Here is a 17038-nt window from a genome sequence, read left to right as displayed (position 1 = left end):
TGTACGCCTGTAGTCCCAGCTACTTGGGAGGCTGAGGCAGGAGAATGACGTGAACCTGGGAGGCGGAGCTTGCAGTGAGCCGAGATCGCGCCACTGCACTCCAGCCTGGGCGACAGAGCAAGACTCCGTCTCAAAAAAAAAAAAAAATCACCAGCTGCATTAGCCCCTAATGAGAGTTAGCCTGTCTTCTGAAGCATTGAAGCCAGGCTTTGACTTTACCTCTGTAGCTATGGAAGTCCTAGATGGCATCTTCCAATAGAAGGTGATTTCTTCATTGAAAACGTGTTGTTTAGTGTAGCCACCTTCATCAGTGATCTTAGCTAGATCTTCTAGATAATTTGCTGCAGCTTCTCCACCAGCACTTGCTGCTTCATCTTGCACTTCTATGCTATGGAGATGGCTTTTTTCCTTCAACCTCATGAACCAACCTCTGCTAGCTTCCAGCTTTTCTTTTGCAGCTTCCTCACCTCTCTGAGCCTTCGTAGGGTGGAATAGTCAGGGCCTTGCTCTGGATTAGGCTTTGGCTTAAGAGAATGTTGTAGTTGGTTTGATCTTCTCTTCAAACCACTAAAACTTTTCATCCATATCAGCAATAAGGCTGTTTCACTTTCTTCGTATTTGTGTGTTCACTGGAGTAGCACTTTTCATTTCCTTCAATAATTATTCCTGTGCATTCACAGCTTGGCTCACTGTTTGGCACAAGAGTCTTTGCTTTGGGCCTATCTTGGCTTTCAACATGCTTTCTTCACTGAGCTTAATCATTTCTAGTTTTTGATTTAAAGTGAGAGAAATGGGACTCTTCCTTTTGAACACTTAGAGCCCATGTTAGGTTATTAACTGGCCTAATTTCAATATTGTTGTGTGTCTTGCGGAATAGAGAGGCCCAAGGAAAGGAAGAGAGATGGGGGGGACAGCCAGTGGGTGGAGCAGTCAGAACCCACAACATCTATGGATTCAGCTTGGCACCTTATATGGGCGTGGATCACAGTGCCTTAAAACAATTACCATAGTAACAGCAAAGATCGCTGATCACAAATCACCGTAACAGATTAATAATAATGAGGATGTTTAAAATAGTGTGAGAATTACCAAAATATCACACAGAGGCATAAAGGGAGCACACGCTGCTGGAAAAATGGCACCAATAGACTTGCTCAATGCTGGGTTGTCACAAACCCTCAACTCGTAAAAAATGCAATATCTGCAAAGTACAATAAAGTGACGCACAGTAAAACGAGGTGTGCCTCTCTATGTACAAGGTTTACCTTGATTGTGTTGTCAAGGTTTTCTACATACTTCATTTCTGTCCTCTTGATCTGTCTTGGACTGAGTGTGTGTTAATGTCTCACTAAAGAAATGTTGGTGTGTCTCTAGCTATACTTTCAATCCCTGGACTTTTACTTCACGAACGTGGTTGCTATGTTATTTGGCACATACATATTCATAAGTATTCTATCTTTATGAACCATGACTTTCAGCATTGAGATGCCCTGCTTTGTCATGCTTAATGCTTTGGGGGCTTGAATCTACTTTATCTGTTCAGAATCATTAACCCTGCTTTTTTATTTTTCCATTTGCCCAGTGTGTATTTGTCTACTTCTTTATTTCAGCCTTTGGGAATCCCTTTGTTTTAGGTCTCCATCTTATATACAGCACAAAGTTTGTCCTGATCTGTGATCCAAATTGAAAATCTTTTGTAATAGGTGAATGAAGCCTCTTGATATTGATGCACATGATATGTTTGGTCTGTCATGACATTTTGTAGTTGTGTGTATTTCATGATATTTGCTGTTTCTTTTTCTATAAGAGGTGCATTCTTTGCTCTTTAACTTCAATTTTGTTTTAATCTAGGAAATGTATTTTTGTCTTAGTTGTTACCTTTGTGCTCCTAACCTATTTTAATGCCCTTAATCCCCATTTTATTATTCAGCCCTTTAACATCAGATTTACTTTTTTTTTTTTTTTTTTGGAGGCGGAGTCTTGCTCTGTCACCCAGGCTGGAGTGCAGCAGTACAATCTTAGCTCACTGCAACCTCCACCTCCTGGGTTGAAGCAATTCCCCTGCCTCAGCCTCCCAAGAAGCTGGGATTACAGGCGTGCACCACCACACCTGGCTGATTTTTGTATTTTTAGTAAAGACAGGGTTTTGCCATGTTGGCCAGGCTGGTGGTCTTGAACTCCTGACCTCAGGTGATCCACCCACCTAGGCCTCCCAAAGTGCTGGGATTACAGGCGTGAGCCACCAGCCAGGTTTACCCTTTTTATTTGATACTGATGCAGGGCAGGTGAGCCCCAAAAGTGGGACTTATCCCAGGAAGGTTCTTAGCTTTGCCCAGGAAAAAATTCAAGAGCAAGCCCATGGTCTTAGACAGCAACTTTTATTGAAGCGACCATGCACAGCAACAGCAGAGGGGCTGCTCCTTGCAGAGCAGGGCTACCCAGAGGCAGTGAGCCCAGAGGAGCAGCTCAGAAGCACTTCTGCAGTTAATTATGTGCAAATTACGGGGCAGGTGATGCAGAAATTCTTAGAAAAAGTGTGGTAACTTCTGGGTCATCAGGTCATTGCCGTGGAAAGAGGTAGTAACGTCCCTGTGTAGCCACGGCAATAGTAAACTGACATGGCACACCTGTGGGCGTACCTGATGGAAAGGTGCTTCTGCCCCGTCCCTATGATAGCTAGTCCTCAATTTGGTCCTGTGCCCATGTCCCACCTCCTACCCCAATACTCTTTAATTCCCACCTGTTTTCTGCACAACAGTCAGTGAGATTACTCTCTTTTCCTCTTTCTGTCTCCTTTCTTCTCCCATTTTTCAGTTACATATTTGTACTTTGTCAAAACATTTAACATTCACACTCTGCTGCTCCACCCTCATCTCCACACTGTGTTTACACACACACCATCAGCTCCTAGGCTGAAGTTTTCCAGTCATCTTAGTCTAAAGAAGCTCATCTTCCAAAAGACTCAGAATTCTTTAGGTTCTTTTATGTTGAAAGTTCTTTATTTGAAGAATGGTTTGGCTGGATATAAAATTCTTTGTTCACATTTTCTTTTATTAAGTATTTTTCAAATGCTGTTTCATTGTTGCCTTGCGTTGTTTTTTAACAGTTAATGACAACAGGGGTTTTTTTGGCGTTTGTAAGTTATTTGATCTTTTTGCCCAGAGACTTTAAGAATTTTTTGTAATCTTTGAAATCTAATCATTTAGTTAGGAAATGTCTCCCAACTGATCATTCTGGGTTACTGTTCCCAGGCACCTGGTATATCCTTTGATTATGTAGATTGAAATTTTTTTTCAAGAGAATTAAACCATTTATTGATTACACATGATACTGGATGATACACAAGCTTCATTCCCATCTATAGTTTTATCTGGTACCATTATTCAATTTAGATATATTTCATAGGATGTGTCAATGATCATTTTTATAACCAATAATTCTATGATTTTGCTTGGGCCATCCCTTTTAATGGTGAATTTCAGGTCACAACAGTTACTATCAGTTCAACTACACCAAGGTCTCTGAAGACCATGACGTCTCCACCTAGGCTTCACCCAAGGTTGTATATAAATTCCAAATAGAACCTGGCATCCACCACCCTGCAGGAATTCTAACTTCACACTGTTGGGGAAATTTACCAAGATGGCTTCAGAGTAGACTAACTTTACACCGCACATTAGAAAAAAAAAAGACATTTATTCAGCATCACAATCAGACTTATTTCACAGTCAACAGCATGGGAGCAAAAAAGAAAAAAAAATCTACATTAAAACCCTTTGTTGGAATGCTTTATGCTTTCCACAGAACAGAAACTAAAATAACCTGTTATACAATTAGTCACAAATACAGTCCTCGAGTTTTTTGCCCATGCATATGAGTATTTGTCTAAAACATGTCTTCTTTGTAGCAGCTAGGCCCTGCCACCACTGTGCTTGGCTGAGTTCACAAATCTGTTGTAACCTGTAGCTTCCCTGTCACTTCTCTGGCTCTCCTCTCCTGCTAAGCTTTGTTTCCTAATTAAAATCTTCTGCCACTGCCATAGCTACTGCTGCTACTGGAACTACCATAGCCACCTTGGTTTCATGGTTTAGCAAAGTATTGGCCTCCACCACCATAAGGGCCAGAGTTTCTGGCTCCAAAGTTTCCTCCCTTCATGGGGCCAAAATTTGAAGACTCATTGTTGTAATTGCCAAAATCATTGCAGCTTCCACCATCTCCAAAATGACTTCCATCGTTACCAAATCCACTATAGCCATCCCCACTGCCACCATATCCACCACCACCATGGCTGCCACCAAAGCCACCATGACCACTAAAGTTTTCTCCATGGCCAAAGTTGTCATTCCAACCAAAATCACCTCCACAACCACCACCAAAGTTTCCAGAACCACTTCGACCTTTTTGGCTGGATGAAGCACTCGCCATCGCTTGCTTTGACGGGGGTTTTCCTAACTTCACAGCTGTAGCCATTCACAGTATGGTATTTCTGAATGACAATCTTATCCACGGAGTCATGGTCGTCAAAGGTTACAAAGGCAAAGCCCCTTTTCTTGCCACTGCCTCGGTCAGTTATGATTTCAGTCACTTCGATTTTCCCAAACTGTTCAAAATAATCTCTTAGGTGATGTTCTTCTGTGTCTCCTTTAATGCCACCAACAAATATCTTTTTCACAGTTAAGTGGGCACCTGGTCTTTGAGAATCTTCTCTTGAGACAGTTCTCTTTGGTTCCACAACTCTTCCATCCACCTTGCGTGGCCTTGCATTCATGGCACATCCACCTCTTCCACAGTGGCATATGTGACGAACCAAAGCCCCTGGAGTGTTGGTGTTTGGGTCCCTCATGACCACACAGTCCAGGAGCGTGCCCCATTGCTCAGAATGGCTCCTCAAGGCTCTCATCAGTTGTTTCAAAGCTCAACCCTCCAACGAAGAGCTTCCTCAGCTGTTCGGGCTCTTTAGGAGACTCTGACTTACACATGATGGCAGGGAGAAGAGAGACTTTAGCAATGCTTCTTCAGGGGCGTCCACGGGCAGAAGAAAAAAATAATTGAGATTTTTTTGAGGTTGTTATTTCTGGAAAATTTTCTTGGTTACAGTTCTCTTCTGTTTTGTTTTGTTTTGTTTGAGATGGAATCTCGTTCTGTCACCCAGGCTGGATGGAGTACAGTGGCGCAATCTCGGCTCACTGCAAGCTCCGCCTCCCGGGTTTACGCCATTCTCCTGCCTCAGCCTCCCGAGTAGCTGGGACCACAGGCGCCTGCCTCCACGCCCAGCTAATTTTTTATATTTTTTAGTAGAGACGGGGTTTCACCTTGTTAGCCAGGATGGTCTCGATCTCCTGACCTCGTGATCCGCCCGCCTCAGCCTCTCAAAGTGCTGGGATTACAGGTGTGAGCCACTGCGCCCGGCCTACGGTTTTAAATATTAGTCATGTTCCATTGCTGTTTTTCTTCCTCAGGGACTCCAATAATACAAATGCTATTCCTACTGTCTTCCATTTTCACTACTTTCCCTCTGATCCCTTTTACTTTTTCTTAAATTCACTTTCATTCTCTTGGTTGCTTTCCTTGTTTTCCTAAATGCCCCTTATTAAATTATCATTAGAGTCTTATCTCTCTTGGACACCTTGTAATTTTTCTTCATTTCTGAGATACTTTTTTTATCTCATCCATTTCTTTTCTGAAGTCAATCAACTCTCTTTTCAGCTCCTGTTGGATTTTTTTGTCCTTTTTTGAATTCATAATTCAGGTAGTTTTCATATCTTTAAATGCTTATTTGAGCATATTTAATGACACGTAGAATGAATGTTATCTTAGGGTTTTTTTCCTGCATCGTGATTTTTTCCAGGGCGAGGTCCTTATTTTGTGTGTGCTGATTTTTGTTTTCTCATTTTTACAATGATTCTATGGATCCGTTAATTTTGTTCCTGCTCATGTTTCTGTTCTTTGAGTGTTTTATATGATTTTAAGTTCAATGGCACCCTCTTCTGTCAATACAGCGAAGTCCAGATAATTTAATAGACTGTTTGGGTGGTAAACAAAAGGATTATGGATCCTCCAATGTTTTGGTTCCATTTCCATTGCAGGGCCCTACATTTTTCCCTTTTACCTCTTTCCCTATCACTACCTAATCTCCAAAGGATACCTCTGCTTTCTTTTTTGCCCTTTTCTTTCCCAAAATCTGTGCATTTTGAAGACCACCCTCCAAATCTGGCATACTTTTAAGTCACTTCTCTGTGATTGGGGCTCTGACACTTGAGTTTTGTTTTTTTTTTTTTTTAAGACTTAGGGTGGACTTTGTCTTCCAGAAGGTGCTTTAGGCTTTATATCAATCTCAAGCCCTATTGCTAGCTCCTCCCTTCCCTCTTCCCCCCTAGTTTCTCTCAGCCTGCCTTTATCAAACCCTGATGGTAGAACGGGATGAGGCGGGAGCGGTGGAGATTTCATGCTAAGGTTGACACTCTTCTCTTTCTGCTTAGAGTAATTTTGAAATTTGGGAACTCTCTGAATTTGCACTGGAGTCACAGTTTTTGTGCAGTTTTATTTTCCTTCTTGGTTTTTTTGTTGTATCTCAAGGAAATTTTTGGAGGCGGAGACCTAGGCAACAGGCATCGTCTTCAGCTACCTAGAAGTTTACAGTTCTATTTTATTGTATTGGAATTTTTATCTTATTTCCTCAATTCTAAGAAACATTTTTTTTTTTTTTTACATTTTAACATTTATGAAGTCAGGGTGCATTTTACACTGATGGTGCCTTACACCTGGATTTACGTAGTTTTCTGCCAGTCACCTGGGGGCACTGTTAGTTTGAGACCACTTTACATTTAAAAGTGTCTGCTTGAGATTTTACTGGGCCACACTGGTGGTGTGAATTCAGGCATCCAAACAGGTTTGGGTGCAAATTCTCAGGATATCCGTACCCCTTCCCACTTCCACCCAGTATGCTGACTGAAGCATGAAAGTTTTCTCGATTTTTCTTCCTGCAGGGCCGAGTTTTGTTTGTTTATTTTGATCACCCTTAAACTGTACATGCAGACCTTTGGGTCCCAGCTCTGTGTTGGGGTCTCCTATAAGATTCCCATCTTGGCCATTTTTTCTTTCTTAGAAGTACATGAAACAATGGTGGGGTGTGTCCTAAAAGTATAAACAGAATTGTACAATATGTAGTCTTGTAATATTCTTCTGTTGTCTGGCTTGGGTGTTTGTTTGTTTGTTTGTTTGTTTGTTGAAACAAGGTATCGCTTAGTTGCCCTGGCTGGAGTGTAGTGGTATAATCATAGCTTATTGTAGCCTCAAACTCCTGGGCTCAAGTGATCCTCCCACCTCAGCCTCATGAGTAGCTAGGAGTACAGGCATGCATCACCACACCTGGCTAATTTATTTTTTTTGTGGAGATGGCGTCTCATTATGTTGCCCAGGCTGATCTCAAACTCTTAGTCTCAAGCAATCCTTCCACCTTGGCCTCCTCCCAAAGCGCTGAGATTATAGGCATGAGCCACCATGCCCAGCCTGTCTGGCTTTTTTTTTTCCCCCCAATATGATGTGTCTAAGATTCATTTTAACATGTTGTAGTTCATTCATTTTTGTTGCTGTATAGTATTCCATTTTATGAATGCCAATTATTCTTTTTACTATAGGTCAACATTTGGGTCTTTTTACAATAGGTCAACAATTTCCTATTTGGTACTATGGTTAGCAATGCTGCAGTGAACTTGCTTATACATGTGCCTGGATGTACACAAGCTCTCAGTTTCCACAGTGTCTGCATCTAGGATGGAAATGCCTGCATCATAAAGCTATACATATATCCAACTCTAATACATAATGCAAAATGTTTCCAAAGAGCTTGTACTGATTCACACTCTCAGCAGTATTTTTTTTAGAGTTCCTGTTACTCTGCAATTTACTAACACTTAGCATTCACTTTTCAGCCAGTAATCAAAACTTTTAGTCAGTCTGGTGGTGCTATTAATCAGTATTGTGGTATTCGTTTCTACTTTCATGATTAAATAAAGAAGTTGAACATCTTTTCATTTCTTTTTAGCCTCTTTGGTGATATGCCTATTCAAGTATCCTGCACACGTTTCTATTGTGTTGTCCGCCATTGCTAATTTGCATTCCCCTGGCTCACCCTAAGGTTCATCATTCCGTTGCTTTCCTTTTATTTAGTTTTATTGCACTAAACATATTCCTAAAAGTACTTTATTGTTTTTCTAATTTCATATAAGTTATAATTTTTATATTTTCATATGAAGGGCATTATGTTGCATATACTTGTTGGAGATTTCCATTTGCCTAATATTACTATCGTTTTTTAGAGTTTATATTGTCTAATATTAAGGCTCTAGTCATATAATAACACCAGTTTTCTTTTGTTGATATTGCATAGTATGTCTTTTTCCAGACTTTTGCTTTTGCTTTCTATTGCTTTTGTTTTAGATGTGTCTTTTGTAAACAGTATTTCGTTGGGTTTTTAATAGCCTGACGACCTTTGTCTTTAATTGAAGCACCTATTCAATTTACATGTAATACAGTTGTTTATATAGTTGGGATTGAATTTACCACCTTTACTTTCTTTCCAGACCAAAAAACAGAACCTTCAAAGTCTTCAACTGACTTAACGCACTCCCAATTTTAATGCCCTTGTTGTTTAATTTTGTATATTTTTAAATCTCACAAGTCGATATTCATTTAGAGTTGCCCACATTTTCACTATTTTCTTTGCTCTTCATTTCTTTTTAGGCCTCACACCCCTCACCTGAGGCCATTTTCCTCCAACCTAAAGCACATCCTTTAGAACTGTCTTTAATTTGGGTCTGCTGTTAGCAAATGCTTTCAGTTTTTATATGAAAATGTCTTTATTTCATCTTCAATCTTGATAGACACTTCACTGGGTATAGAATTCTATGTTGGCAGTTATTTTCTTTCTGCATGCCAAGCTAACATCCCACTGTCAACTGGCTTCTATTGCTGCTGTTGAGAAGTCAGCTGTCAGTGGGACTGCTGCTCTTTTCGTGATTCTATGTGCTTTATCCTGTGACTGGTTTTACAGTACTCTAGTTTCTTCTGGTTTGGGAAAGTTTGTTGTTTTGTTTCTTCTGGTTTGGGACAGTTTGTTTTTATTTGTCTGATAAGTCACCACAGTGTGTCTAGGAATGGATTTCTTTATGTTTATCCTGTCTTGAATTCCTGTTCTGGAATATTCTGGTTCTGGAAGAATCCCAGCCATTATCTCTCCACATAGTGCTTCTCCTGCATTCTCTCTCACTTTCCTTCTAGGGCACTCATTAGGCACATGTCAATATCTCGCCATATCTTCTATTTCACTATATCACTCAGAGCACTGTCAGGAACAGATAACACACTCAAATTGGTTGAGCTGGAAAATTCAGTAAAAAAGCTATTGGACAAGGGTAGAGTTTAATGTGACAGACAGAGGAAGGGCTAGTGCCCCAGGAAAAGTAATAATGCTGAATCATTGCCAACTTCTAGAACTAAAGGGTCAGGGAATGGGAGTCCTCCCAGAATCAAGGATGTCTATATGGCTAGACCACAGGACAGATGGACACAGCAATCCTGTGGCCACCCACAGGGAGAGACTCTGGGGTATAAATACCCTGATTTTCCTCCAGTCCCACCTTCTGACCTCCTGCTAGTGCTTACCATTAGCCAAGTCAACTGGAAGTCAAAGGTCAAGAGAGCTTCTTGATGCAGTCTATACAGGTCAACTTCCTGGGGCATGAGGCAGGATGGGGAACAGCAGAGATTATATCTGCAGGGGCAGGCGGAAGATACTCAGCACAATTTCTTACTTCCTTTCTGCTTCCCCATATTTGTGTCCCTCATTGCTGAATTCTGTATAATTTATTTTGAGTTATCTTCTAGTTCACTAATTCTCCTTTAACCATGTCAATGTGATGTTAAAGTTTTCCATTGCATTTTTTTATTTCAGATTTGGTATTTTTTATTTCTAAAATGTCAGTTTGGTTCTTTTTCTCACCTGCTCTATCATTTATAGTTTCCTCATCCCTGAAGACATTTTTAAGCTTGTCTTTTATTTCTTTATTCATAATCAAATATTTGTTTTATATTCATGCCTGACAATTCTAATATCTAAGTTTTCAGCTCTACTTTATTTGTTATTCTTACTGTATGTTACCGATGGAGTCTGCTTCCTTATGTGTCTGATTATCTTTGACTACATACTGGATGTTGTTTTTGGAAAAAAAAAAATGTAGGAATTATTTGGGGCCCAAAATTAAGGTATTATGAAGACAACTTGTCTTCGTCTCTGCCAGGCACCTAAGGACACTGCAGCCCATGATTACGTTAAGCCAAATCCAGTGCTTCAGATGCCCTGGATGCCCCCATGCAATTCAAACGTGGCTGAAATATGCTTGAGTTTGTTCACATCCACTTAGGCACCAGCCTGGAAGTGGCAGAGGGTCTCCTATGAGAATAACCACGTTGTGCAGTCTCTGAGCTTAGGTCTCTGTCCCTTCATCCCACAAGGGCTGTCAGAACAAAGGATCTGATTTTCCAGAATTGTCAGATGCCCCCAGGACATCAGTAGCTTTCCTGCTCCCAACCCCTCAGGGTCATCATATTCCCCACATGTTGGCCTTGCAATTTCTTACAGTCTCGTCATCTCTTTAATACTCTCAGGACCCTTGTTTATTTTTTTTTTTTTCTTTTTGAGACAGGGTCTCACTTTGTCACCCAGGTTGGAGTGCAGTGGCACAATCTCGGCTCACTGCAACCTCTGCCTCCCAGGTTGAAGCTATTCTCCTGCCTCAGCCTCCCAAGTAGCTGGAATTATAGGCATGTGCCACCACACCTAATTTTTGTATTTTTAGTAGAAATGGGGTTTCACCATGTTGGCCAGGCTGGTCTCGAACTCCTGACCTCAAGTGATCTACCCACCTCTGCCTCCCAAAGTGCTGGAATTACAGGTGTGAGCCACCATGCCCAGCCTACATGTTTATATTTTCTCTAACCTTTGTAGTTGTTTTCAGTGGAGGAGCTGATTCAAGTAGCTTAGTGCACCACTACTGGAAGATGAAGAAGTCATCTCGTTCGCTTTTTTAAAAAACAGATTTATTGAAATATAACTCACATACTATACAATTTGGCCATTTAAAGTGTACAATTCAATGGGTTTGGCATATTATGTTATTTTTTAATTGTAGTAAAATATGTATAATATAAACTTTGTCATTTTATTCACTTTTAAGTGTATGATTCAGTGGCTTTAATTATATTTGCAACTGCTGCACAGCTATTGCCACTGTCTAATTCTAAAACTTTTTTATCACTCCAAACAGAAACTCCATAACTATTAAATTATAATTCCCCATCTTCCCCTCCCCATAGCGCTTGATAACCTCTAATCCACTTTCTGTCTTATGAATTTGGCTATTCTCAACATTTCATGTAAGTGGAATGATACAATATTTGTCCTTTTGGGTCTGGATTATTTCCCTCTGCCTAATGTTTTCAAGGTTCATCCATGCTGTAGCATGTATCGGAACTTCATTTCTTTTCATTGCTGAATAATAATCCACTGCATGGGTACGCCATATTTTATTTATTCATTTATCTGTTGATGGACACTTGGGTTGCCTCCACCTTTTGGCTGTCATGAATAATGACGCTGTCAGCATTGGCATACAAGCATGTTCGAGTCCCTTCTCTCAGTTATTTTGGGTGTGTACCTAGGAGTGAAGTTTCTGGGCCATGTGGCAGTACTATATTTAGCTTTTTGAGGAACTGCTGTACCATTTTCCATAGCAACTACACCATTCTCTATTTTCACCAGCAAGGTACCAGGGTTTCTGTTTCTCCACATACTTGCCAGCTCTTGGTATTTCTCATCTTGGGGCTGTAGCCATCCTAGGGGGTGTGAAGTGACGATTTGTGTTTCTCTGATGCTTAGTGACATTGAGCATCTCTTCATGTGCTTATCGGCCACTTGTCTATCCTTTTTAGAGAAATGCCTGTTCAAGCCCTTTCTCCACTTTTGAATTGGGTTGTTTGTGTTTGGGTTGTGAGTTATAGCTCCCATTCCTTCTTTGACCCACATGAACCAGACTTTGTCTACTGCTGCTCCAATAAAATGGTTCTCGTCAAGGTCACCAGTAACCTCACGTCACTAGGTCCAATAGTCCATTCTCTGTCCCCACCTTATGTGACCTGTCAGCAGAATTTGACTCAGTCAGTGACTCTTTCCTCCTGGGAACACTGCCCTCCCCGGCTCTCCTCCTACCTCCCGGGCCACTCCTGCTCAGCCTCCTCCACTGGCTCCTCCTCATCTCCCTAATTTCATAGCCCTGGGGCCACAGGGCTGACCCTTGATCCTCCTCCTCAGCTACACTCAGTTTCACGGTGGCCACATCCATTCCCATGGCTTTAAATATCCCCTAAATACTGACACCTCTGGCCCAAGCCTTTCCCCCAACCCCCTGACAGCAGCCCTTGGATGTCACACAGGCATCTCCCACTGACCCAACCAGGCCACACCCCTGGCCTCTCCCAACCTGCCCCTCCTGCAGGCTTCCCCATGTCACACCTGGTGACTCTGCTCCCAGCATCTCAGGCTGGAATTCTTGGTGCCGTCCGACTCTTCTCTACACCCACATCCCATCCCCTAGGAAACCCTGCCAGCTCCACCTCTGCCTGTGTGCCGCCCCCGCTGCCACCACCGTAGTCCAAGACACCACCGGCTCTCACCTCCAGTGACTTGCCTACTTCCAGTCGTCCCCCACTGTACTTGAAGAACACACGTAGGCCTGTGCCACGTCTCTGCGTAAAATCCTCCAGTGGTCCCATCTCATTCAAAGCCAATGCCAAAGCCTCCACAGCAGCCATCAAGGTTGTGCTGTGGCCCCGATGATATCACTGTCTCCCTCTCCTCCTCTCCCCTCCCCACTCCACCGCAATGACACTGGCCTTCCTTTACGTCCCCTGAACACACCAGGAATCAAGCTGTCTCAGGGCTGTCTGGAAGCTTCTCTCCCCCGCATCGCTGCCTGGCTCCCTCCCGATATCCTCAGGGCTTTGCTCAAGTGTCCCCTTCTCAGGGAATGCGTCCCTGACTGCCCTGTCTGAAACCAAAGGCACCCAGACTCTCCCCCGGCCCCCCACACTGCTTTTGTCTCTCGAGCAGCATTGAGCATCCAGCACACTGCGCTTCCTGCTGTGTCCCCACGAGGCTGTCATGCACAGGAGGTCGGGGACTCCTGCCGATTCCACCACTGCTTGGTCCCCTGGGACACTGCACGTGATGGCGCTCGGCTCACACCTGCTGATTGAGGGGCAGGCCCGCGGGCAGCAGAATAGAAACACCCGCCCTCTGGGCACACACGCTTGCTCAGGGGAGAATCCTCCTGCTTAAGCCTCTGGAGGCAGGCATTGCCCACTACTCTGTGGTCAGGAATCCAAGGCTCAGAGGGGTTAAGTGACTTCCCCAAGGTCACACAGCCAGCACGGGCAGAGTGGAGGTCTGAGCCCAGACCCTCTGACTCCAAAGGCCCAGCTCTTTCCAGCTGAGTGGACACTCCTGGAGTCCTCCGAGCTGCGATGCCCACCCAGCCAAGGGTTAGATGGTCCTGGAGTGGCTTCCCCAGGGTTTTCAGGGCAGCCACCCTTGAGTCTGTCTTAAAGCAGAGGTGGGAACACATGGAGCCACCCTCCTGTGGTCCTCCCAGCCCCAGCCTCCTCATGCCAGGGGCCCTCCTGCCCCTCAAACCCCTTCTACCCAACACTCAGACTCAAAGACCATTTAGGGTAGTAAACAGGACCACTGTGGTCACCAGCAACTCAGGGCAGCCCAGCTGTGCCTTCCTTCCCTCCAGGCCTCACTGAGCCATGCCCCATGGATCCATGGAAAGGTCACAGGACTGGACAGCCCTGGCCTCCAGGCTCCCCAGTTCCAAGACAGGGCCTTGATCAGGGCAGGTCTCCTCTCTCCGGTCCTTAGTGGCCCCATCTGCAAAATGGGCACTCTACAAACTGTAAAGCACTGTGCTCATGCTAGTGATGGCCTGTCACTTGAAGCAAGTTGGGCCTGAGGAGCTGGGCCCCAGCAAACCCAGACCGGGAGGGAGTGGTCAGGGAAGGCTTCCAGAGGGAAGTGACTTTGTGATGAGCCCTAAGGGCTGAGGGGGAACTAGTCAGGGACAAGGAGTGCTCCAAACAGCAGGAATGCATGTGTAGGGGCCCAGAGGAAGGGAAGGGGAGGAAGGGAAGGACAGGCAGGGGCTGGAGGTCAGAGAGCAGAGGGCTTGGAGGCCGTGGCTTTGACTGCCAGCTGGGGCTCTGGTCTGCAGGACCTGGGAGCCCAGGACGATGACAAGCAGTTGGGAGACAGGGCACATTAGGAAACCTCCAGCATGAGTGAGGAGCTAGCGGAGAGACCCTAAAAGTGGAAAGACCCAGGAGGAAGCTGATGTGAGACCACAGGCAGGGACCAGGGACCCCCTGTCCAGCCCCTGCCTTGGGCCCCTCCCACACTGACCTGCAATGCTCGTATCTGCCCTGAGCCCCATCCCACTAGGGTCCGGCTCAGGACCCAGTCTAGGTTTGCTGTTCCAGGCACCCAGGCCCTGGCGATGGTGGCCTGCTCATGTGGCTGAGCCCAGCCAGGCCTGGGTGGCAGCACTGCCCTCACATGCCCTCTCTGCCCACAGCCACACCTTCCAGCTGTGGAGGGCCCTGGGGGCCGAGCAGCCCACGAGCCACCTGGTGTTGACCATGCTGCTGGCCTGGCTGCGGGAGCGGCCACTGCCCACCAGTGCCAGTGACAGCAGCCCCTGCCCCAAGGAGAAGACCTACCTGCGTTCGCTGGCTGTGAGTCTCTGCCACCGCCCTGTCAGATACTGGTAGCACCTCAAGGACTCTCCATGCCAGGCTGTAGGGGGGCACCCCATATCCAGGCTGCAGACACCCATTCCAGCCCCAGCCTGGAGGAAAGCTGCCCAGGGCTGACCACACAGGTCCAGCTCCCACCTCCTGGCCAAGGGCTGTGGGCTCCTGTCTGTGAATCAGGACAGTCGTGTCCGTCCCCCAGGCTGGCAAGGGGACTCACTCAGTCACTGTGGGGAGGCCTCAGAGAGGGGCTTCAGGTAGAGGAGAAGGGTGTGGACAGACTTGAGAGCCCTCCCCATGCTTGGGTTCTGGGGGGTCATAGATTCTAGAGGAATCTTAGAGGCTGCCCTCTGCAGCCACCACCCCCCTGTAGGAAGCCCCCGGTTTTCCTCATAAGCCCAGCACTGCTTCTACACTCCCAGGAGCCATGAGCTCCCCTCCTGCCATGGCCACACCTGTCCCCCTTACCTGGTCCCTGATGAGGCCACAGCTGTGTTCCTGTTTAGAGCTTTCCAGGCTGAGTCCCTGCCCCAAAGGCCCCCCAGCAGTGGCCCAGAACTCACAGCAGCTCCCCTGCCACCCAGAGCCCGCCAGACAAGCTACTGCCTGCAGCAGGCGTGTGATGAGGGCTTAATAATGGTGGCCGGTGGGAGAGCAGCCCCTCGGCCCAGGGATTTGTCAGCTGGCCATCCCCAACACCCCCGCCCTGGTCGGCCCTGGGCTGATGCTGCCTCCTACCAGGAGACCCCACAGCAGCATGGGTGAGACCCACCCAGGGGCAGTAGGGGAGCCTTCCCTGTACCCCACCACGCCGCCAGTTCCTGCCCTCCCCCAGTTGTCACTCCTCAGTGCTGGCCCCACCCTGAGAACATTCTGGACTGAGTGCCCTGGCAGGCACTGCAGGGCCTTTGGGGCTGGGGGCTGCTATCAGCTGACTCTGCCTTCCAGGGCCATGGGTTCCCCAACTCCCAGGCATCAGGCCCTGCTGTGTGCCAGCCACAGAGCTGAGGGTATCGTGGGACCACACAGCATAGGACCTTGCCTTCAAGGCAACAGAGCAGAGGGCTCAGATGCCAGCAGGCCACCCCTCAGACAGGGACAAAGTGCAGAGGGCAGATGGTGGCATCCAGTGTGCAGTCTGGGGGAGTCCCTGGGTCGAGCTGGAGGTCTGCAGGGGTGTAGGGTGGACAGCATCCAGGTGGACAGCTGGGGGAGGCTGGGGACCACTAGGCCATCCAGCAGCAGCGAGACCCAAGCAGTGGGTCCAGAGGGTGCCAGAGAGGGCCAGGCTGAGGCTGCAGAGGCACAGGGGTCAGGTCCCACAGGGAGGGACGGCATGTGGACACTCAGACTTGGTCCTGGAGAGCTTGGAGCGGGGAAGGACGAGCATGCTAGGATGTGGCTTTTGTGGGACAGTAGGTCAGAACCCCTGGTCCCGGGACCCAGGGCGTAGGAGCCTCACTCCATGCCTGCCCCCGACAGGCCATGAACATGCTGCATGAGCTGCAGTTTGCCCGGGAGTTCAAGCAGGCCGTGCAGGAGGCCTACCCCAAGCTCTTCCTGGCCCTCCTCACCCAGATGCACTATGTCTTGGAGCTGAACCTGCCCTGGAAGCCCCAGCCCAAGCAGCAGGCCCAGGAGGTGGCTGCACCCAGCCCCCAAAGGTAAGACTAAAGCCTCCCAGGCCTCCTGGCCTGGCCAGACACACACAGGGTTCCGCAGGCATCCAAGAGCAAAGACTGTGTTAGCCTCACAGGGCACAGTGACAAAGATGCACACCCCAGGGACTCAAAGCAACATCTCCCAGTACTGGAGGCCAGAAGTGTAAAACCAAGGTGTCACCAGGGTGTGCTCCCCTGAAACCTGCGGGGGCCTTCCTCACTGCTTCTGGTTCCCAGTGTCTCGTGGCCACACCGGGTGCTCCTGGGCCTGAGGCTGCACCACGCTCATCTCTACCCCTGTGGTCACCTGACATTCTCCCTTGTGTGCTGGTGTTTAAATTTCTCTTTTTTTTTTTTTTTTTTTTTTCCAGCTCTGTCAGAATTAAGCTTTAGTTCATGTCTGTCGAGTGGTTCAGCAGTTGAACAGTTAAATTTAGCATCTGAATAAATTTTCCCTTCTTATAAGGACACCAATCATTGGGTTAGGGCCCCACCCTAACAACCTCAACTTG

General features: G+C 46.4%; 1 protein-coding gene across 1 annotated transcript in view; it reads left to right on the top strand.

Annotated features, from left to right (window-relative positions):
* MROH5 (maestro heat-like repeat family member 5) overlaps positions 1 to 17038 on the top strand; it is a 70493-nt gene that overhangs the window by 40723 nt on the left and 12732 nt on the right. The window contains exons 20-21 of the mRNA XM_011990155.1: positions 14688 to 14847; positions 16348 to 16529. Coding sequence (XP_011845545.1) covers positions 14688 to 14847; positions 16348 to 16529 — 342 coding nt within the window. The remainder of the gene's footprint in view (positions 1 to 14687; positions 14848 to 16347; positions 16530 to 17038) is intronic.

The sequence above is a fragment of the Mandrillus leucophaeus genome, unplaced genomic scaffold (genome assembly GCF_000951045.1).
Source record: "Mandrillus leucophaeus isolate KB7577 unplaced genomic scaffold, Mleu.le_1.0 Scaffold371, whole genome shotgun sequence".
Taxonomy (NCBI): domain Eukaryota; kingdom Metazoa; phylum Chordata; class Mammalia; order Primates; family Cercopithecidae; genus Mandrillus; species Mandrillus leucophaeus.
The sequence above is the reverse complement of the archived record's forward strand: the minus strand, read 5'-3'. Positions and strand labels throughout refer to the sequence as shown.